Source organism: Gastrolobium bilobum, unplaced genomic scaffold, assembly GCF_033153095.1.
Source record: "Gastrolobium bilobum isolate Gb01-03AN ecotype WA unplaced genomic scaffold, APGP_CSIRO_Gbil_v1 utg11829, whole genome shotgun sequence".
Taxonomy (NCBI): Eukaryota; Viridiplantae; Streptophyta; class Magnoliopsida; order Fabales; family Fabaceae; genus Gastrolobium; species Gastrolobium bilobum.
Window position 1 is genome coordinate 58589 of NW_026895834.1, and position 25393 is coordinate 83981.

The following is a 25393-nucleotide window of genomic DNA, read 5'->3' on the forward strand; positions in this document are numbered from 1 at the left end:
GTTTGAGACTGGATGGGGTACCTGCAATGACACTCTGATGCTTAAGTCAATATCAATTGCAGGTGTATGTGTATTCTTATTGAATTAGATGATCATACCTAGACATGTACCATCTGTTTATATAGTGGTTCTGTTGCCGCCTTCAGAAGGCGGTATGGTATGGCCTCTGATTGGCCATTCATGGGCTGCAAGTTTGGCTATAGCCTTATCTCTTTATACTAGGCTATCTTGGTAGAGTAGTGGCAAGCTGGTGTTATCCTCTGTTTATTAGTACAAAGGCGCAGTGAGTTTGTATTAGCACTTGAGATAGCTTTCTTGCCTTTGAAGTTATGCTAAAGGGCGATTTCATGCGCGATGGGGCAACGCGTCGTGTTATGCGCGATGGGGGCCATCACGCCTAACTCGGGGCCTTCGTGAAATTGGGCTTCGTTTGTATGTTTCTGGGCCTTTAACAGGCCTACTATATTTTATCCAGATCAGTGTCCAACACCGATCAAACACCGACGTACTCCCGATACATGTTTGGCACACAGTCAATGATATTTTACACTTTGATAAATCTGATATGCGTGTTTGACCGATTCGATATGGTCAAATGATGTTTTTTTAAATAAAATAAAAAAAATTCAAAAATTAATATACATATATCTAATTAAAAATTAAAATAAAGGATTAAATTATGCATAATCCCTGATTAAACAAAGAAGTTGTTAGTTCGATTCAAAAAGAAAAGACTCTTTCTTCCTTCACTTTTTTGTTGTTGTTAAGTTATTGAATATAAAATGTAACATACACTATATATATATATATATATATATATATATATATATATATATATATATATGGGTAAGGATCTGCATTTTACACCATATATATATATATATATATATATATATATATATATATGGGTAAGGATCATTTTACACCAGTGTAAGTTACACTCCTAATCTTAGCCGTTAATCCCACTTATATCTAAGGGCTCAAATTTTTTAGTAATGTGAGTCATTGGATACAAGTGGATCAATGGTCAAGATTGAGTGTAAGACTTCTAATTCTTACACCGGTGTAAGAATATCCTGCCCTTATATATATATATATATATATATATATATATATATATATATATATATATATATATATATATATATATATAATGTACTATTTAATATTAAAACGTGTCCCAATATGTTAAAATTTAATTTTTTTTAAAATTAACATATCAAATGACATATAGTATCGTGTCGTGTGTCGTGATGTTTCATAACGTTTCAGTACGTTTCGACGTAAGTTTGAAATATATATTGTTGAAAATTTGGATAGAACCATGATAATCCATGAGTTTTAATCACATACTACATGTATTTGAATAGTCATTATTATTCAACAAAGTAAAAAAAGCATAATCTATATTGATTTATTGTAATCCTTCGTCTCATGTTGAGACACAAAGAGCAACTAAGGCTGGCGAGGGTTCACCACTCTACAGTTCCTTCTCACTTCCCCAGCCTTACCAGATTGCAAGTCACCCATTTTCAGCATCCCTTCCACAAATGCATCAAAAAACTCACTTTGATCTTTACTATATAACGTCACAAACTCCTTTGTTTTTGGGAAAGTGAAAAGTGTTTGGTCAGAGTTAAGAAAGCCTCTCCCATCAACTAAGTCCTTGAAATATTGATTATCAAACACAAAGGGTGTGGCATCAAGGTTCCCTGTCACATTTTGGTCAACATTTAGTGGACAAAGCTTGTTAAGCTCTTCTCTAAACTCTGGCTCAATGGTAGGGTCAGTTTTTCCACTTCCAGTTTGATTGTATAGTCTAAACATGATTGAAAAACAACGAGCTTGGCCAAGAGAGTGAGATCCTGAGAGTGCTACAAGGTCTTTCACACTAAGGTTGAACTTTTGGAAGAGGCCAATAAGATAACTTGCATTGGATCTTGGGCTTGGCATTATATTGTTTGAGTCTTCTTGTTTAGCAGTTAAGCTATCCAATCTTCCCAAATTAACCGTCCAATCGGGTCCTCCAGTCTGAAATATAAGAAAAAGTTATTTTACTTTTAACAAAGTGAATAGTTAAATATGCATCCATCATTAACTTAATTTGAATTATATTTTGATATGACCTCAGTAAAATTTGGAAATGAATTCTCTCATGTGCATAAAAAAATGTGATATGGTCATGTGGGAAGATCACAATCATACAAAGGTAAATCAACGGTTATGATTTTGTAATTACCTATTTTAATATATATTTTTCTCTCCTTACTTTTTACCATTAATTCACCTTTGTATGGTTATGATTCTCCACATGACATGATCATGTGAATTTTCACATGAGAGGATCCAGATCCATAAAATTTAAAAATGGGTATATCTTTATTGGGGCAGATTACGTTTACAACTTTTTTTGTTTACAACTCTTACAAACTCAACTATGTTCTCCCGGGAGTACACTACTGGAGAGTATACTCCCGAGAGACATAGTTGAGGTTGTAAGAATTGTAAACAAAAAAAGTTGTAAACGTAACCCTTCCCATCTTTATTTATTTAAAAAGAGAAAAGTATTTCTCCAGTCACCGGAGATAAAATTATAAAGTTATTTCCAGTAAACTCAAAACGACGTCGCTTTGAGTTATAAGATTAAAAAATTATAATGATAAAGACTAAAATAACCCTGCAATATATTATAATTACAAAAATACCTTGATTTCCATCCCAAAACGACGTCGTTTTGAGCTCATTAGAGATAACTTTATCTCCGGTGACTGAAGAAATCCTTTACCCATTTAAAAATGATATAATTAAGAAAAAGGGGGAAAACATTCAAAAGAGTTTACTCCAAATCTACATAAAGATTAAAAAACGAAGACGACCTAACAATTTTAAATAGGAACAATAGAAAAGGAAAAGCATTTAGAAATAAGTTTATTCTAAATTTAACATACGTTGAGAGTTTATTTTATGAAAAATATAATCATCATGTTACATCATACAGGTTACATCATGCTTTAGAGACAAAATTAATAAGGTCTACTATTTAATATATATTTTATTTTTTATTTAATTGTGGACCTCACTAAGTTTATCTTTATCTTTATAACATGAATGTAACTTGCCTAAAGATAGACCTTGTTTTATTGCTCATCAATGTTAATTTTATTTTATTATGATGACACTGAGTTGCGAAAAGGATTTGAAAAATACACCATAAGAATATGGGTCCTGCAGAGTTCGAAAATAACTGCAGCATCATGCAGTTATGATAGGACGGTTTATATTAATAGAAATTATATTTAAAGTTTTTTAATAAAACAAACAAATAGTACTTTCCAGCTAAGATCCTCGTGATGCGAGGTCCAAAAGCGTGAACATTTTCCATATACTATTATTTCATATTATTTATATAAATGATATTTTTCACATAAGAATAATCATCACTGTCATTATTTCTTATTTCCCTCTTTTTCTTTCTCTTATATTTTTAAAGATTAACTATGCAAATTGTCTAGTACAAATAAATAATAATAATTTTTACATGACAAAATTTCGTAAAATTTTAATACGAGAAAACATATATTTGCAAATGCAAAAGGCGATAACGCAAAGTCGATCAATGACCCAAAACCCAATATCAAAACTAAGAATAAGAAAAAATATTAAGAGATAAATTTAATTTTTACTTATATATAAAAAGAGTTTGGTGTTTGTCATTTTAAATGACATAAGTTATGTCATTTTAGGATAGAGATAGATACAGAAAAACGGAAATCATGGGAGAGAGAAAGTGGGTGGTTTTTTTCAATTTAAAATTCAAATTTTCTGTGTCTGTATCTCTCTTAAAATGACATAACTTTCAGTCATTTAAAATGACAAACATTTTTTCCATATAAAAATATATGTTGCTCATATTTTTTTCTTCTCTTATTTTCTCACATGAGAGTATGAGATTATATAGACCTCACATATTTTTATATGTACGAGATAAATTTATTTTCTATAACAAATATAATCCAATAAAACAGAAGAAAAATGTCAAATATAGAGATGAGTACGAACCAGTGCTACAGCATCTCTAGCAGCCATGATTATGATATCTGCACAAGAAACAACTCCCGGGCACGCTTTCTCTAGTGCTTCCTTAACTTCATCAATAACTTCAAATGATCTAAGCGAATTTATATTCGAGAGTGCTAATTTCTCACCAAGCATAGTTGGTGTGTCATCCAGCAACATAGAAGCATCACACCCCTTCACCAATTCAATAATGTTCATTTAGAAAAATAATAATAAAATAAATGAATGTGGATATTTAATATAAACTAATTAATATATATATATATATATATATATAGAGGAAAGATCCGTTTACAAATTTTTTTACAAATACATTATGTTCTACCAGGAGAACATAGTGTAACCTAGTGTTCTTCCCGGAGAACATAGTGTAGTTTGTAAACAAAAAATTTTGTAAATATAATTTTTCCCATATATATATATATATATATATATATATATATATATATATAGGTAGGATCCTTTAACACCAGTGTCAAATTTGAAGTTTGACACCTCATCTGAGAGCCGTTAGATCAAAAAAGATAAACGACTCTGATTTGCAAGCATGTGATACCATTGATCTTTTTTGATCTAACGGCTCTCAGATGAGGTGTCAAATTTGAAATTTGACACCGGTGTCAAAGGATCCTACCTATATATATATATATATATATATATATATATATATATATATATATATATATATAAGATTGAATTTTGAAGGAAGTGAAAAAGTAAGGTACATTGACAAAGCAATCATGGAATTGGAAGCGCATAACAGAGGCAACACTTCTTGGTTCCCTTGCGAGGGCTTTCTTCATGACATCTCGAACTATGAGTTCAACTTCTGGACATGTATTTGAGTAAAACCCAGGTCGGAGCTCCCATGATGTTACCATGGTGAAACTGGTTATGTGTAAGAGGAAGATCAGAATTAGAGACATGGTTATGGGTTGGCTTGTGTGTGTATCAAAAATGCTCTCTTGTTTTGATATCTTGGGAAACTGAAGAAGCCTCGTGTGTGTATTTAAAGTAGGGAAACATATTAAATCATCCAGGACCACCTAATAATTTGGTGTTCCATCTCATAACATCAATTTTTTTTTTCCTTTTTATTCTTATTACTTTTTCTCTTTTCCAATTTTATCTTTTTATTTACACTAATAAATACTCTCTTAAAGTAGAGATCAGAGTAGAATTGGGTGTGTTTGGAAACTTTGAATTTAATGAATATTTAATAAATTATTGAGGAATACAAGTCTTATGTTGTCCGAGACTTATTATCTCATATGATAACTACAAAGCATGTGGGGTCTACTATTTTAAAAATAATACTAAAATAAATAAATATTAACATAACTTTTGATATATGAATAGGAGAAATATATTATCTTATATAATAAAAGGAAAAACATATCCCTAAATTATTATAGAAAAAGTGTTACATAGGAAGAGGTTATACTAATTTCTTTTCTCTTATAATTATTTTTTATGATTGTTGGATTAAAATTAAATGAACAACTCTTATTTATATTATTTTATAACTATTGATTTGATTTTGATACAACAATTATAAAAATAATTATAAGAAGTTATAAATATAATCTCATATATGAGAAAAATATTTCTCAAGCAGCTCGAGATATATTTATCTCCGTTCACCCCAAAATTACGTCGTTTTTTTATTTATTTTCTTATATTAATTGATTTACCTTTGAATGGTTATGATTCACTTTTCTTTTCTTTTCCTTTATTACCATTGATCCATCTTTGCACGGTTATGATTTTTAGTAGTCGAAGATAAAGTTACCTCAAGCAGCTTGAGAAGCGATACCCCTCACACACATATCACTTTGTGAATTTTATTTTCCGTTACATATAAATTATTAATAATATTTCAATTTTTATTATAGAAAATATTTTCCTGCCGTATTTATATATTCATATAACTGGGTTCCATTAATCTTTTTCTTTTGTCTCCTCTGTTCAAAAGGAATCCATTTACTTTTACGTGCATATGACACAAAATAATTTTCTATAGTAAAAGAAAAATTATTTTTTCCATATAAATTTATTAAAAGACCCTTTTTTCAAATCTAAAATGACATTGAGTTGCATACACTAAATTCGTCATCATCATATATATATATATATATATATATATATATATATATATATATATATATATATGAGGTAGGATCCTTTGATATCAGTGTCAAATTTAAAATTTGACACATCATCTGAGAGTCGTTAGATCAAAAAAAGATCAACGACTCTGATTTGTAAGCATGTGACACATTGATCTTTTTTGATCTAACGGTATATATATATATAGTATACTTTCTAATTACGTTAGTTGGAAAAAATTACTGATAAATACCTTTTAAATTTTAATACTTTAAAATATTTTTACTTTGACAGTAATTCTTACTGTTTTAAGTAATATATTATCGATCATCAAAATAAAATAAGTAATATATTCTTATTTATTCTTTTAAAAGACAAATTCATTGGAAAGAACTTTTTCCTATTTAATAGGACACGGATACGGAAGATGTGGTGTACGTGTAGAGTCACATCTAAACCCCTAAAAAGAATTCTAATTCATGATATGATAGGCAATGAAGATGAAAATAATAATACTATTACTAAATATAGACAATTAAGATCAATAGTTGATCATATCAATTAAGAATGAGATGATATTTCTTCTAATTCAAGATTTGGATGGACAGCTAGAAGCTACACTTTACATTAGAACTATATTTGAGGAAATCCCCTTTTTTTATTGCGCCACAGACCCTCTAGAATAAGGTAAGAATTATTTATTTTTTTTATCTTTGCACACTAAATGGAACCAAAATTAAACATTGGATCGACACAAATTGTTCAAGCCTCTAGACTTTAGCCACTTTTTTTTTTTGGTATCCTGACTTTAGCCACTTTATTCATACACATGGGTGCAAAATGCCTTCAAATGTATTTTTTTTATATGGATTTTGTTCATGGTAGGTAAAATATCGATTTATCACTACCATTTTATATTTTAACAAAAAAAAATTCATTAAAATGATTTTACCAATATTTCAAATGATTTTATATTTTTATGATTTTTTTTACGTTACGATTTTATGTTTTATAATTTTTTATCCATCTTCTGATTTTACGTAAAATCTCGATTTTAATAAATTTGATTTGGTTTATGTTTATCCATTCATAAGTCTAGAAATGAAAATAATATTTCTTGTTTTTTATTAAAATATTTTTAAAATTTTGAGGTTTTACATTTTTTATATTTTTAATTCCTAATCATGTATATTAAACTCTAACTCGATATATTTAATCATGGATCCAATTGTATTTTGAATAGAGATGGCAAAATAGCTCATGATTCCTGACATAACATGTTGAAATTTAAGTCATTACGAGTCATTAACTCCAGTAACCCGTTTGCTAACCTATAATTTTTGACAACTCATTACGAGTCACAGGTCAATCTATATATTTTATTCAATTTTCCTTTTTATTTTTAATTTTTTTTAAAAAACTAATTTTTAATTTTTTACGTATTTACTCGTGTGACCTATGACCCGCAGGTTAGATCCGAGTTTTAATTTTTGTCCCATAAAATAAAACGTGTCAAGTTCAAATTAAACAATTCAACCCACAGGTCAAATTTTAACACGATACGAATCCAATTCACCTATTCATTTTGTCACCCCTAATTTTGAAGATGGAGGAGGTACTTGTGTAGATTCAAGGCTGACAAGCGCACTTTACTTTTCTATCTGTTTTTTTTTTGCTCTTTTAATTCTAATTCCACCCATCATAAATGAGTGATAAATTGCAATTACAACTCATTGAAGATGGAATGAATATAAAATGACGTACACTCTAAAGCGGTTCTTGTGAACATTAATGGTGATTAATATCTTTAATGTGATAGTAAAGAAAGCTCATCAAATTCTATGTTTTTTAATATATATATATATATATATATATATATATATATAGAGTCAAGATCCTTTGACACCGGTGTCAAATTTAAAATTTGACACCTCATCTAAGAGTCATTAGATCAAAAAAGATCAACGACTCTGATTTGTAAGCATGTGACACCATTGATCTTTTTTGATCTAACGGCTCTCAGATGAGGTGTCAAACTTCAAATTTGACACTGATGTCAAAGGATCCTACCTCATATATGTATGTGAAAAAATATGTGTCATTTTAAATGATACAAGCTGTGTCATTTCATAGGCACAAAGAAGTGTGGGTCCCACTGAAAAAATAAATATAAAAAATGAACGTGTGGGTCTCACCATTTTATGTCTATGAAATGAAATAACTTGTGTCCTTTATAATGACACATTTTTTCCTACATTTATATGAAAAAAATATTTCTCTAGCCACTTGAGATAAACTTATCTCCAGCCCTCCCATTTTAATTATTATTCGCGGGAATATATAGTTATAACGTTAAAAAAAATTTTCTTTCCACGTCAGCCGAGAGAATCTAAAAAGTGAATGAGGAGAGAGAAAAAATCAACTTTAAGGTTATAGCTATGTATTTCCGAGAATACATAGTTAAAAAGGGTGGCTGGAGAAGCTTATCTCAAGTGGCCGGAGAAATGTTAACATATATATATATATGTGTGTGTGGAAAAAATATTTCTGCAGTTACTGCAGATAAGTTTTCTGCATTTATTCCCAAAACGACGTCGTTTTGGAATTGAAATCTTAAAAAATTATAAATATAAAGATTATTATAACCCTGAAATAAATTAAAATTACAAAAACACCATGATTTTCGCCCAAAACGACGTCGTATTGGGCTTACTGCAGATAACTTATCTGCAGTAACTACAGAAAAAGCAAACCCTATATATATATATATGGGTCAAGATCGTTTTACACCAGTGTAAATTATACTCTCAATCTTGACCATTATCTCACTTATATCTAAGGCTCTAATTTTTTAATAATGTGAGCCATTGGATACAAGTGGATCGAGATCAAGATTGAGTGTAAGACTTCTAACTCTTACACTGGTGTAAGAATATCCTACTCAAATATATATATATATATATATATATATATATATATATATATTAATTTGTGTCTTTCTCTCGGCAAAAAAAACTAAAATATTATTGTTTTAATAAATAATTACGAATATATAATTGTTTTGAAATTATTTATGAAATCATAGCACTCATTAACGCCCAAATTGGGCGTGAATGGACACGCCTAAGTTAGGAGTGACTCACGAGGCATTCACACACAATTTAGGCGTGACTTATCTGGTATTGACATGTGACACAAAAAGTTAACAGTTTTATCGTAAAACTTTGCAAGGTCATAATTGTTGACTTGGGTATCGGAATCAGGTATTTGTTTTTTGATTCTACATAACTTTTTGAGATCTACGCAATGACATCTCATTTGACATATTTTATCTCTCACAAACATAGTTTGAATTTGCAACAATAGTACAATAAGAGTATTTAAACCGAGAAGCCTCTTAGTTCTTTCCGAATCAACACCAAACATAGTCTTCTGCCTACTAGGACCTCCCCATCCTTATCCTCTGTGTCGTATTCTTATCACTTTATCTTTTAAGTTGTAGCTTGAAATTAAAGATGGCACCAAAGTGGATTAGTCCATCTATAAATAAGGATATTTAATGTCATATTAAAATATCAGAATAATATTTTTGCAGTTACTGCAGATAAGTTATCTGCATTTACTCCCAAAACGACGTCGTATTGGGATTAAAAAAATTAAATAATTATAATTATAAAAACTATAATAACCCTGAAATAAATTAAGATTACAAAAACACCATGATTTCTGCCCCAAAATGAGAAACCTTAAAATATATACTTTCTTCCAATTGTTTGAAAAAAAAATAGTGTATAATATTGTAAGAAAAATAAGTGTCACAATATAAAAGTATGAGAGAGATTGGTGAGAATATAATGTTCATTTTTTTTTTTTGTAAATAATATAATGTTCTTTAAGTTGCATTAAAAAATGCAAAACTTTTGATGTATTGCATTAAAATTGTTCTTATACTGTGAAACATGCTTTGGTTAAAGGGTTTCAAGTGAATTATACTAATATAAACGTAAAAAAATGCATTATTACAAATATATATATAACACCTCAAACACTTTTATCAAAGCATGTTTCAGAGCATAAAGTCCACCAGAAGAATCTAGGAATCTCATGAAAAGCCTCCGATTGGATGCCCCTTTTGGCATATTTTATTTTTATGAATGATGCTATTTAATTTTTTACTTCCCAACATTAACAAATAATTCTCCGAAATTTTTTCAGTGAATAGATATCGAAAATTTGTGTGGAAAAAAATCACATATTCGGACTTCCAAGCCAAAGAAAATCACCTATTAATTTTTGTTTTCAAAAGGGGCCACCGGAATGAGACCACATTATATTATATTATCATTTTTTTCAAATTTTTTTTTAAAAAAAAACACTACATCTCACTTCCGCTCTATTCCGCTTCAATTGTTGTTCTTAATAAAGACAAAGAACACACACACTCACTTTGTCGCGAGCTCCTATCTCTCTTCAATGGATGTGGTGGAGCTTGCAGGATAGAACCAGGTTATTCTTCATAAACAAAGTTAGATATTTGCTTTTTGTATATTTTTTTTACAATTTCAAGATTTTGAAAAAGAAGACTGTGTTTGGTGTTGGTTCGAAAATAACTCGAAGGCTTTTAGGTTTAAACGCTTTTATAATAATAACATTGTTGTAAATTTGAACTGTGATTGTGAGAGATAAAATATGTCAAATGAGGTATCATTGCGTAGATCTCAAAAAGTTATGTGGAATAGAAAAAAATTACATGATTCGGATACCCAAGTCAAAAGTTATGGCCTTTCAAAATTTTATTGTTCTTAAGCTGACTTTTTTGTGCCAGGTGTCAACATCAGACGAGTCACGCCTAAACTTAGCGTGAATTTCTTGTGAGACACACCTAAGTTAGGCGTGACCATTCACGCCCAAATTGGGCGTGAATGAGTGCTATAAATTTGTAAATAGTTTCAAAACAACTATATATTCGTAATTATTCATTAGATTAGCAATATTTTAATTTGTTAACCTCTTTCTCTCACTTAAAATGACACAAGTCTATATCCTTTAAAAGGCAAAATATTTTCCCATATATATATATATATATAAGGATAAGATATTGTTACTACCACCAATGTCACTGCTATATCTTGACCATTGACTTTTGTCAATCAACGGTCACTATTTTCACAAATCAAACTCATTAATTAATTATTAATTCGCAATAAATGATAATCGTTGATTGATGGAAATCAACGGTTAAGAAATGTTTGTAACATTGGTAGTAATAATATCCTATCCTATATATATAGGGTTTTATATATATAGGGTTTTATTAATCTCATGTTAAAAGAGATAAATTATCTCATGTCATAGAGATAAATTTGTGACCTCCACCACTTGAAAAATAAAAAGAAAAGAAAAAGGTGGCACAGTTATCGAAGGATGTGTAGGAGAGAAAGTTATCACATGTAGTATAAGAGTAGTTTTTCCTATATATATATATATATATATATATATAGAGAGAGAGAGAGAGAGAGAGGTAGGATCCTTTGACACCAGTGTCAAATTTCAAATTTGACACCTCATCTGATAGTCGTTAGATCAAAAAAGATCAATGGCGTCACATGCTTACAAATCCTATCTCATATATATATATATATATAGGTAAAATCATTTCTCCAGTTGCTGGACGTCAAACAATAAATCTTAAACAGTTGATTGGTTATGATTCGCCGCATTTAATACTTTCACCCACTTTTGTATGATTATGATTCTCCGAATTTATTTACTGAACGTCAAGCGAGTAAAGTATATATATATATATATGGAAAAAGTATTTCTCCAGCAACTTGAGATAAGTTTATCTCCGGCCATCACAAAACTACGTTGTTTTGTTTATTTATTTCCTTATATTAATTGATTCACCTTTGAATGGTTATGATTCCCTTTTTCTCTCTCTTCCTTTATCACCATTGATCCATCTTTGTACGATTATAATTTAGTAGTCAGAGATAAAGCTATCTCAAGCGGCTTGAGAAACGATAAGCCGTATATATATATATATATATATATATATATATATATATATATATATAATAGTAGGATCCTTTGACACCAGTGTCAAATTTAAAGTTTGACACCACATATGAGAGAAGTTAGATCAAAAAAGATCAACGACTCTGATTTGTAAACATGTGATACCATTGATCTTTATTGATCTAATGACTTTCAGATGAGGTGTCAAACTTTAAATTTGACACTGGTGTCAAAGGATCCTACTCCATATATATATATATATATATATATATATATATATATATATATATATGACACACGACACGAGTATATTTTATGTATCCACTATTTGACTATTGAAACTGTGTATAAGTTATATCTTTGCATATATTGAATGTATTCACTTAATTGACTAACGAGAGAATCCAAAACTTTTTAAAGACGGAATACGATTGTAGAATATGATTTACCCTGTAAAAACGGTCCTTATAAACATTAATGATGATTGACCCGTCAAAATGATAATAATGTGATAGTAAAAAATTCAAATAACATGTATAAAAAAAAAATTAAGTTCTATGCTTTTTTAAATGAAAAATATTTATATCACACAAAAGTATATCATATCTGCCCACTATTTGCTATCAAGAAAATCCAAAAATCTTACTTTTATTATTTTAACCTAGTATTAATCAAGTGATTTTTTTAGTTTAAAGAGGTTTAGGTGAAGAAAAAATACTTATTGCTATAAAAATCTATATATTTTGTTGGGGAATTGACGTAGGCATAGTGATTTAACCGAACTAGTATAAATTTTTTCTAATCCATAATTTTATTTAGAGCTTGCAACTTCTTATATTGCATGAGAAGTGGAAACCTTCCTACTAGGAGAGAAAGAGGAGGGCGGCACTTTGAAGAAAAAAATAAAAAAGTGACTGACTCGGACATCGAAGTAAGGTTGGTAGGAGAAGAGACTTTTCATTTAACATGAGAAGTCTTTTTCCCTTTTATTTATTACATTGTTTCATCCTTAACATTTATCTTAATTTATGAGTTAGGGTACATAAAACCCAATTGAATTTTGTTATGAATGATTTGATTTTTCATTTAATATTTTTTTCTTCCTATTGAGTGATTTACCCTATTTTTAATGCTTCTTGGAACTGGCCACTCGTTGATCGATCCAAAAGTTGTATGCTTTGGAGGGATCTAGGCATATGAACTTTTTTTTTTTTATAAACCACATATATCCTCGACGGGAGGCAATCTTATTCGTGGCGGATTCAGGATTAAACTTTAAACCCCTCCCAAAAATAGTACTGGGAAGGATTGAATACATCCTCTCACTCCCCCCCACTTACTCAGCTTTAATGTGTCAACTGAGCTACCATCATTTAATAGGGCGTATGAACTTGAAATGAGTGTTATATCACAAAGTCGCTTGATAACCAATGGATAAGCATAACCTTTATACAATCTTGATTATATATATATATATATATATATATATATATATATATAGTACTTAATGCTTCTATTGGCAGTGTGAGGAATCTTCTGTTGATTTAAAGGGTTTAGATATCAAAAAATTAAGGTTCAACTAATTTAGATAAATTCGATTAGCAATAGAATTATGAATGTTAGAGAGAGCCAAAAAAATTCTAACTTATTCTCCTAGTTTAAAACTTTTATTTAATTGTTATAGTTATCTAATCGTTTCTTGTATAACTTTAGGGCATGTTTGATGCATATGATAATTAATCCTAAGAAGGGATAGGATATACTATTATATCCTATCTTTATCAGTTGTTTGGTGCAGGATGAGATAAACTTATCTTGTTATGAATCTGATAATTAATCCTAAAGAGGAAGCTGGGTTACAATTTGATAGGATAGGATAGAAAAATTTAACTCTTATTTTACCGATTATATCATTCTTTCTCTATGTGCCTCAAACCCTCCCTCCTTGCCATCACACTCTCTTCCTCTTCCCCCATCCTTCATCCTCTTCCACTGTCTCCCCTATGAAATAGTCGACATTGTTATCATCCTCCTAGGACTCGTCAACTTCTTCTCGACAAACCCTGCAACATCCAATCCCTCTCCGTTGCTGCCTTCCTCTCTGTCACCGTCAACAATCGCCATGTCGTTGCCAAGATGCTTGTTTGAGGCTAAATTTTAGAATCATGTTAAGTTTTCAGATAACGCAAACAACACACAGCACGCTACCACAACGGCCATGGCTATGCACTTTAACCTCATCACTCTATCTACCACTCTACCTATAATTTTCCTTTTCTCCTATTAATCTATGTTTGTTTACTGATAAAATGCACATAATTATGAGAAATAAAAATCATTTTTTTTCCTCTACAATTTTCTGTCAAATGTTTTTTTTTTCTTTCTAAAATTGTTGCTTCAATTTTCTATAGAAGTTAGAGATAAGAGCTTGAAATTCATGGAGTCTGAGCTTTTGCGTAAACTCGCAAGTAGAAGGAATTTGAAAATTTTGAATCTTGCATATTGAACTTGTTTATGCATTTGTTTTGCAAGATGGTGCCACAAATGCGAAAGAAGGGTCGTGGATAATAGAATTGGATGTGTAAGGGAAGAGAGAGAGAAAGTAGAGTAGATCCATTAGAAAGCTTGAGGAAAATACAGAAAGTGATATATTCAAAGATGTTTTACAACTACACCGTAGTGTCCTATTTATAGAGTAGCATTATCTCAAATAACTGAGTAACAGAATCAGTAACAACCTAGCGAGAGTAATCAGGTGTGGCATACACATGTACTTATGCACTCTTATAAAGCTGCAATAGATGAAAGCATTTTATATGCTAATATGCCCCCGCAAACTCATAAGGAGTGGAGTAACTGAATATCCACTACTCTGAGTTTGGTACGAAACTCAGCAAATAAGGGAGCAGATAACGGCTTTGTGAGAGTGTCAGCTAATTGATCAGCTGCAGGAACATGTGAGACCATAAGATCCTTAGAAATAACCCGCTCCCGAACAAAAAAGATGTCAAGCTCCATGTGCTTGGTTCGAGCATGCAGAACGGGATTGTGAGAAAGAGCAACTGTACTAAGATTGTCACAATAAATTTGGGGAGTAGACAAGGGAACACAGAGCTCACGAAGAAGGGATTGAATCCACAAAACTTCAGAAGCAGCTATAGCCAGGCTTCGATACTCAGCCTCAGTGCTTGATCTAGCCACCAGCGTTTGCTTCTTGGACCACCAGCTCACCAGATTAGGCCCAAGGAAGAGACAGGCACCTGAGGTAGATCTGCGATCATCAGGATCGGTAGCCCAATCAGCATCACAAAAAGCTGTGAGGGAGAAAGGACAATGTGGTTGAGCTGGTTGAAGCACAAGTCCATAAGAAACAGTCCCTTTGAGATATCGCAGAATGCGCTTGACAGCATTCCAATGATCAATAAGAGGTTGTGCCATGAACTGACACACTTTGTTTACTGAGAAACTGATTTCCGGACGAGTAATTGTAGCATATTGCAAGGCTCCAACAATAGATCGGTAATGATAGGGATTTTCAAAATAATTGGATCCATGCTTTGTCATTTTACAACCAGTAGCCATAGGAGAAGCAATACTCTTGGCTTCTGACATGTTAGCTTGAGCCAGAAGATCATGTATATATTTAGATTGAGACAAAGAAAGGTGACCAGAGGAATGTCTCTTGACCTGAATACCCAAGAAGTAGTCTAATTCACCAAGATCCTTCAGAGCAAATTGAGAGTTCAAGTCAGTAATGAGTCGTTTGATGAATAAGCTATCATTTCCTGTGACAATAATGTCATCTACGTAAATCAAGATGTAGATGCATCTCCCATTTCGACAAAATAGGAACAGAGAAGGATCACAGCTGCTGGATTTGAAACCAAGGAGAAGCAGTGCTTGCTTAAGCTTGTCAAACCAAGCTCTAGGAGCCTGTTTGAGCCCATAAAGGGCTTTATCCAGCTTGCAAACCATCTTTTTATCAGCTGACTCAAACCCTGGAGGCTGCTGCATATAGACATCCTCAATCAAATCCCCATTGAGAAAGGCATTATTGACATCTAGTTGCCTTAGAGTCCAGCCACAAGTAAGAGCAAGAGTGAGCATGATTCTCACTGTTACTGGTTTAACAACAGGAGAGAAGGTTTCAGTGTAATCAAAACCTTCTTGTTGATGAAACCCTTTAGCAACCAGCCTTGCCTTATACTTATTGATAGTCCCATCTGAATTTTCTTTGACTTTAAAAACCCACTTGCATCCAATAATTCGTCTGTTGGGAGAGGAGATACAAGATGCCAAGTTTTATTGGCTTGTAAAGCTTTGTATTCAGCCTGCATAGCTTGCAGCCACTGTGGGCTGGCCAAGGCTTGTTTAACAGTGGTGGGTTCCATGTGAGTGAGAAGAATGAGAGACCTGGCTAAAGCCTTGGACCTGGTAATAATGGGGGAACCAGAAGAAGAAGGACTGATGGAAATTGAAGGTTGATATTCGGACAGTGAAGTAGTTACAGAGGAAGAAGAGTGATCAGTATGAGGGAAGGAGGAGGGCTGGTCAGAAGATAAGCTAGAAGATATGACAGGAGTAGAGGGCGATGACATATGGATAGGTGGTACAGTTGATGCAGTAGGTAAAGGAGAAACAGATTGGTCATGTACTGGTGTGACAATTGGTACAGTGGGTAAAGGAGAGGGAGATTGGACCTCAAGTCTGTAGTCAAGGGGAGCAGTTGAGTCAGATTGCGAGGCTGTTGCATTGGTAGCAGTAGATGGAGCCACTTGGTGAATATTATATCTTGGCAAAACACTGAAAGACAGAGAAGGAGAAGGTGAAAAAGAGTGAGGAGATTCGGATTTGGTGTCCCACAAAGGAAAAGGAAAACGATTCTCATTGAAGAGGACATCTTTAGACACATAGATGCGGCCATCTGGGTTCTGACATAGATAGCCTTTATGGTTTGGAGCATAGCCTAGGAAAATGCACTCTTGGGATTTAAATTCCAACTTGTGTTTATTGTAAGGTCGAAGAAAGGGAAAGCAGGAACAGCCAAATATTTTGAGGATTTTATAATCTGGACAGGTACTAAAGAGCTTTGTATAAGGGACCTGAAAATCTAAAGATGCAGTGGGCAACCTATTGATAAGGTACACAGCTGAAATGAATGCATAATCCCAATACATCATGGGTAAGGAAGCAGATGACAGCATGGTTAAACCGGTTTCAACAATGTGCCTATGCTTACGTTCAACAACACCATTTTGATGGTGAGTGTGTGGACAAATTATCCTATGGTTTATACCATGAAGGAGAAGGTACTGTGTGAAAGACCTGAATTCCCCTCCCCAGTCAGTTTGGATTGATTTTATTGGTAGCTGAAACTGAGTATTAACAAGCGAGTGAAAATTCTTGAAAGTTTGAAGAGCATCAGATTTCTTCTTTAAGGGGTATATCCATGTAAATCTAGTGTTGGCATCCACAAAGGAGATGTAATACAGGTATCCCATAACAGATTTCATTGGTGCAGGGCCCCACAAATCACTATAAATGAGTTCAAAGGGCTTGTTGTAAACTGTATTTGAAGGAAAAGAGGGTAACCGATAGGCTTTACCAATGCAACAGGCTGAACAAAAATCCTCAACTGTTTTATTATTAATATGTGTATTACAGACTTAAAGTACAGATTTAAGGGCATCTTTGTGTGGATGTCCTAATCGACAGTGCCACATAGAGTACACAGAGTTTCCTACTTCCCTAGATGGATTATTATCAACTGAAACATTGTTACAAACAGAAGGTACAGTAACAGAAGGTACAGTAACAGAAGCTGTATTACAAAGAGGAGTAATGGAAGTCAAGGATTGTACAGGGTTGGTACTGTGACAATGATGATGACCAGTTGGTGAGACACGAGTTGAGAAACTTGGCAGTAGATGGATGTTGTCAAATTTATAGAGACCACTTGAGTCAAGAGTTCCCTCAAGTAAAACTTTGTGTGACTCCTGTGATTTAACAAGGCAAAAGGTAGGATGAAACTCAAAGTAAACAGAATTATCTCTTGCAAATTGACTAACACTAACAAGATTTTTCATAATAGAAGGCACAAGTAAGAGATTTTTGAGATGTAAGTGTGTGTGAAGATCAAGAGGTGAAGGGAAAAGAGAGGAACCAACTGCTGTAACTGTCAAACCTTGGCCATTTCCTATCATTATTTGATCAGTACCACTAAGCTGCTGGCTTTGGATCAGATTCATTGGATTGGAGGTAACATGATGAGTAGCACCTGAGTCTGGATACCATTCCAAGGCAGAAGTAGGTAGAGATCCAGATTGAGTAGCAACCATAGCTTGTGGTTGCACATTCTGAGGTCGAACATAATGGAATGAACGACTTTGCTGAGGCACTTGACTCATTTGCATTTGAGGAAACATCTGAGATGTGTTAGTAGGAGGCTGAAGTGTAGGAATAAAATTCTCATCATACCGATACCAACATGTATGGATATCATGTCCAAATTTGTAGCACAACTGGCATTGCATATTCGATCTACCTCCATAACGACCTCTTCATCTATTATTACGTCCTCCATAACGTCCTCTGCTTCTGTTTAAAGGATATGAGCGATCTGAGTTATTGAAAACTGTTCTCTGTTCTTGATCATTTGAAACAGAAGCAAGTGCAACACTACTATTTCCATTGTTATCTGTAACATTCTGTTTTCCAGTATTATTCACATGTTGCGTAAGGTTTATATTAGCTGAATCTGAAAACAATGCTTCAGATTGTTTAGCAAGGATCTGTTCATGAGTTAACAATTGAATACCAAGATCTTCAACAGAATATGGATTTTCACGTCCATGTACAGTAGCAATAAAAGCAACATATTCAACTGGTAAACCTCCAAGCACAATGTCTGTTCGTTCTTCATCACTTATTGGACTGCCTATGGCTCTGAGTGAATCACAAATACCTTTGATACGAGAGAGGAATTCTTTTGCTGTTCTCGAACCTTTTTTGATTGAGTGAAGTTCTGAGCGCAGAAGTCTTGCTTTGGATTTCATCATGCCTTGAAATAGCTTGTGAATTTTGTCCCAAGCTTCATGTGAATATTTTACTCCAAGGATCTCATTTACTACTGACTCAAAGATAGTTGAAAGAAGCCACGACAGAAGCATTGAATCTTGAGTTATCCAATCTACATATGCTGGATTTTGAACTCCATTGATCCGATCTTCTTCTGACTGAAATTGCAGTGGAATCTTTGGATTCACTAGGAAGCGATGCATTTGATGAGAAGTAATTATAGGTTCAACAATTTGATTCCAGAACAGATAGTTTTCTTCTGTCAACTTCACAGTTATCTGTTGATTGAATAGTTGTGGTCCTTTGATTTCTATTGCTCGATTCTCCATGCTTGACTTTTCTTGCAATGGTGAACGATGGTGAACTTGTGAAGGTTCTGAGTCTGCTGGAGAAGAAGCTACTGTGGAAGCTATGATTGAGCACACTATGGACCAGGCCTTCAGAAAGAAGGCTCTGATACCATAATAGAATTGGATGTGTAAGGAAAGAGAGAGAGAAAGTAGAGTAGATCCATTAGAAAGCTTGGGGAAAATACAGAAAGTGATATATTCAAAGATGCTTTACAACTACACCGTAGTGTCCTATTTATAGAGTAGCATTATCTCAAATAACTGAGTAACAGAATCAGTAACAACCTAGCGAGAGTAATCAGGTGTGGCATACACATGTACTTATGCACTCTTATAGAGCTGCAATAGATGAAAGCATTTTATATGCTAATAGTGGACAACGAGTTTGGAGGCGAAGAAAATTTATAAATCATAATCATTTCTTTAAATTATGTAAAATTATTTTATGTATTTTAATATATTTTATAAAATTTAGATTTTAAAATTTTTAATAATTTAAAGTAGGTTATTGTGTATAAATAAATCAAAAGGATTTAAAAAAAATCCCAAGGAAAATATTTAAAAAATTATATAAAATAATGTTATAAAAGATATTTTTGTCTATTTATAGTATGGAGTTTACTAATCTCATGTAACATAAGATAGTACTCTCATGTAGGTGACACAAATATGTGGATCCACAATTTAAAAAGAAAAAAAAAATTGACACAAAATATCTATGGGAGTATGTCATAAGATAACTCTTATGCAACATAAAACTATTATTTTCCTTATACTATATCCATGTACTACCTAGTCCATATCATACATAGGTTAGGATAATATAACATTATCTAAGAAATTTTTTAATCATAATCATTTCTTTTTTTAGTATAATCATAACCATTTCTTTAAATTATTTAAAATTATTTTTTGTATTTTAATATATTTTATAAAATTTAGATTTTAAAATTTTTAATAATTTAAAGTAGGTTATTGTGTATAAATAAATCAAAAGGATTTAAAATAAATCCCAAGGAAAAAATCTAAAAAATTATATAAATAATATTATAAAAGATACTTTTATCTATTTATACTATATACATATACTGTCTGGTCCTTATCAAACATAAGATAGGATAATATAACATTATCTAGTCGCGGATCACATGCATATCAAATATGGTATAAAATATGAGCTTATCACGCCCATATCTCTCTTATACTATCCATCATTATCCTATCATATCCATCAAATAAGTCCTTAATTTATTTTATTGTAACCATTCTGTTCTGGCCTATGTTTGAGGGATTTAAATAGTACATAAGATATTCTGGATCGGTGGTTTGAATGTTTTATGTGATTCACTCTCATAATAGGATAAAATAATAAATAAGTCAAAGTTCAAACTACCACCCGGTCACTCCATTTCAGACCATGCATTAAACACTCAATCCATCATCTAAGACAGAACACCATCCAATTAATTTATAAACAAAATTGCAAATATGAAGTGGGAGTGGGGTAAGAATATATTTCACAATGATTTTATAAAGAATATAAAGCAAAATATTTATATTGATAATGGCATGCAATTTAATAACCTATTAGGCAATTTCCATTAGCTTCTAACCGTCATCTATTCCACTGTGGCTGCGCCCACGTGGTTCGTCTAATGGGCTAGTAATGGACATCCATGCACAAACCCTAAGATACTAATTATTATTTCGCACAATTGTTAGCAATAAAAGGATTATGAATCGTATTCAACCCAAGAATAAGCCTAGATCATGTAGAGGAAATAGTCAGATACAGTTCAGCTAACATGCCATGCTTCTTTAGTTCCTCTTTTGAGTAGCAAAATAAAAGAGAAATGGATCATACACCATCTCCTGAAGATTATATAATCTGACATGGTTCAGTATAAGGCTAATACAACATTGGCCCTCAAACCAGTGGTTTAAAAACCGGTTATTGAACCGATGAACCCGATGCAAACCGATTACATGGAAGATTTCTCAGTTGACTTGTAAACAGTATCAAACGATGAGAACAAAGGGTCAGGTGGGAAGAAGCTGTAGTATTAATGACTTTCTAATATAATATTATACACAAGTCAGCAAATATATATATATATATATATATATATATATGTGCGCGCGCGCGCGCGCTTGAAAGTTAAAACATCCATATAAACAAAGAATAGCACATTCCCACTAGGAGAAAATATAGGAAAAAAATAATAAAAACAACCTTAGAAGAAAAATGATAATAAATGAGAACATAAAATAGAAAAGAGTGCTTAGGATTGCTAGGATATCTGCAAGGCTCTGACCCGAGCAGTCAGTTCCCTAACTTGGCTCCTCAACCTCTCGGGATTGCAAAAGAAATCAACGAAGACTCGCCTTTGAAGTCCAATTTCTTGTGAATGATGTTTCACAATCTGGATGCCACAATGCATATAAGTTTCAGTCAACAAAGTAGAAACAAAACCAAAACTACTCCTCGTTAAACCTCGACTAGCGAGGGTAAGGATGAGGACAATCTTTATATACAATTTTACCCTTATATTCAATAGAATAAGAAATATATATATATATATATAAGGGCAGGTTATATTTACAAACTTTTTTGTTTACAAACTCTTACAAACTACACTATATTCTCCCGGGAGAATACAAACTACACTATGTTCTCCCGGGAGAAGATAGTGTAATTTGTAAAAAAATTCAAAAAAGTTTGTAAACGGATCTTGTCCCATATATATATATATATATATATATATATATATATATGTATGTAGGATCCTTTGACACCAGTGTCAAATTTAAAATTTGACACCTCATCTGAGAGCCATTAGATCAAAAAAGATCAATGGCTCTGATTTGTAAACATGTGACACCATTGATCTTTTTTGATCTAATGGCTCTCAGATGAGGTGTTAAATTTCAAATTTGACACTGGTGTCAAAGAATCCTACCTCATATATATATATATATATGGAAAATAGAAATATAATATTGTAAGAAAGTTGTTGAGTTATGTTATAGAAATAGGGATTGTGGGACCCACACAAAACAAGTGTGGGTCCCACAATCCCTATCTCTATAACATAACAATTTTCCTACAACATTATTCTTCTTTTTCCCTGTATATATAGAGAGAGGGGGGGGGGATGATTGAAAAGGACTGTCTTGAATATACAATTAACTGATCTACCCCTCCATGGTACTAATAACTTGAAAGAAGATATGCATAAAAGAAAATGTCATAAAAAAGATACGCATAGTTAATTAAAAAAAAATTGAATTTAAAATTTGAAAGAGTGGAGCACTCAAGATTTAAGAGAGAAAGAACAAATTTCAGTAAAAATCACTCTCCATTAAACCCTGACTAGCAAGGGTGGGGTTAAGGCAATCCTTGTAAGCAATCTTTACCTGTATATAATTGCAAAAAAGCTGTTTTCCAAATTAGAACCTGTGACCTTTCAGTCACAAAGGAACAAATTTCAATGTACAAAGAAAATTTTAAAAGGAATTAATGAGTATAAATAGTTGAGATTTGAGAAGAAAAATAAATTTTGAAGGTGAAAAGAAAATTTTCAAAGAAATTATTTTGCGAGTATAAACAACTGAGATTTGGGGAGAAAGAAGAAAGAAATTTTAATGTAAAAAAGGAAATTCGAAAGAAATTAATAATTTGTGTTTTTTAAAGCATAAAAAAAGTGCTAAACAATAGTGAAGTCAAATGTCTTAAGAGAGGATAATAGGAGATTATATCACTGTCAAGAGTGAGGACTCAATTTTTTATTTTTTATTTTTTGGTAAATAGGACTCAATTTTATTATAGAGGGCTGGATGCATCACATAAATGATATCTCTCATAATTATACTGTTGCTTGTGTTTCACTGAGCCTTCCTCAAGTGTGAAGCTCTTAGATGTAAACTCCACTTCAAAAAAGATCACCCCTCATCCATAAGAAGCATGGTAAGGATTAAGGAATGGCACGAGGAATAAGGACAAGGCTTAAAAATTATGAAAGAATTGTCACTAAAAGAACAAAATCCACTTAATAAATAATGTTAAAATGAACATAAATTCTAAACTATGCACCTGTATTTGACTTGTTAATGATTATATTTTTAATCCATTATAGTAGGCTTGGATAAAATTTCCACTTATTATTCACCAAATTGAAATCAAGTAGAAGCAACCCTATGAACAGGACTATTCCAAGAAATCATTGACGCCGGGAAAACATTGATGGCACGAAGAAAAAGCTCAGGTTATACACCCCACAAATGATGAAAGACCCTAATGCTTGCAAAAAGATTTTAACGTGAGTAGAACAAATCAAAGGGGACAGAACCTTAAAGTAACATTACCTCATTCTTCTTGACATGCTCCAGGGTCACCTCTTCCACAGCAGCAGACAGCTTCACGTTAATCTTTTCCATTTCATCAAGCTCTTTCATTAATGGCTAAATAAGACAATAGATAAACAAGACAAATGTCAAATAAGAACACAGACAAAAAGTGAAAAAATTGATATTCCCAATTTTATACTATTTTGATCCAGACATAATCTAGAAGCTCCAAATTGCTCAGAAATGTAGCCAGAACGTCAAATTACTTTACTTCGACAAACAACACATTATTCACAATTACACCATCTGAAAAGTGATTCATTCCCTTAAAACCTGACAAAGGTATAACCGTATAACACCTTTAATTTTTTTGAAAAAAAACTCTACCGAGTGAGATAGTGAGAAAGGACTTTGGATGCTGTTAGTTTAATGGACATGACAAAAGTAATTAACTAAATTGTTTATAAAAAAAATTGAAAAGCACCTGTGGTTATATGGGCAAAAAAAACCATATAATTGCATTTTAAGAAAAAAAAATTACCGGATTAATGTTATTTTTAAACATTTTACCCAACTAATGCAGTCAGTTGCGCACATACCTAACGTGCACCTAGTTGCGCAAACACCTAATGTGCACCTAGTTGCGCACAAACCGCATGCGCAACTACCACGTGGTAAGCTTTCGTGAGTTGTGCAGATACCACATACGCAACTAGTTGTGCACCAGGTACGTGTGCAACTAACTGGAGTTTGCCATGTGGCACCATCTTGGAAGTCTGTGCTGTTCTATACTATAATGTTATAATCTTCTAGTCCTCTCTCCCCTTCTTTCTATCCTCTAAAAGGTCATAATCCTTTTCTGTATTCCTATCAATATGAGTTCAAATTCACAATCAAATAGTAGGTGCCATGAACGGCCATGATGATGCCACGTGGCAAAATAGTTAGTTGCGCGCGCAAGCACCTGGTGCGCAACTAGCTGCACATGTGGTACGTGCACAACTCATAGGAGCTTGCCACGTGGCAGTTGCATATGTACCACGTGTGCAACTAGTTGCCCATGAAGTGTGTGCGTAACTGGCTACATTAGTTGAGTAAAATGTTTATAAATGACATTAATTTGATAATTCTTTTTTAAAAATGCAATTATACGGTTTTTTTCTTGTTTATATGTTACAAACTAAAATTAATGAAGTATTAATTTTTGAATTATCAACTAATAAGGTAAAATACTCAACCTCTAGTCTAGGCCTCCGTATCGAAAGAGAAATGTGTCACTTCACCGTTAAGAAAATGAGTAATATCTAGTAGGATTACAACAATCAAGCATTATCCCATTAGGTGGGGTCAGCTAAATAAATCAATCAATGCCACTGGACTCTACTAACAACTAAACTTTCAATAAAACCTTCTAG

At 32.4% G+C, this 25393-nt stretch overlaps 2 protein-coding genes across 3 annotated transcripts in view; both read right to left on the reverse strand.

Annotated features, from left to right (window-relative positions):
* Window positions 1-1455: 1455 nt before the first annotated feature.
* Window positions 1456-5012, reverse strand: LOC133296274 (peroxidase 17-like). Its single transcript, XM_061495221.1, has 3 exons — window positions 4803-5012; window positions 4060-4251; window positions 1456-2031 (listed from the first exon to the last, which is right to left on the reverse strand). Exons 1-3 carry the CDS (start codon window positions 5001-5003, stop codon window positions 1456-1458), a joined length of 969 nt encoding a protein of 322 aa, XP_061351205.1. The 5' UTR covers window positions 5004-5012.
* A 16759-nt stretch (window positions 5013-21771) lies between these two features.
* The window catches only part of LOC133296272 (AUGMIN subunit 3-like), a 39556-nt gene continuing 35934 nt past the window's right edge, over window positions 21772-25393 (reverse strand). For both annotated transcript variants that reach the window (XM_061495218.1, XM_061495219.1), the window contains exons 17-18: window positions 23997-24092; window positions 21772-22054 (exon numbers count right to left, since the gene is read on the reverse strand). In XM_061495218.1, the coding sequence (XP_061351202.1) occupies window positions 21923-22054; window positions 23997-24092 (228 nt within the window). In that variant the 3' untranslated portion in view covers window positions 21772-21922. The remainder of the gene's footprint in view (window positions 22055-23996; window positions 24093-25393) is intronic.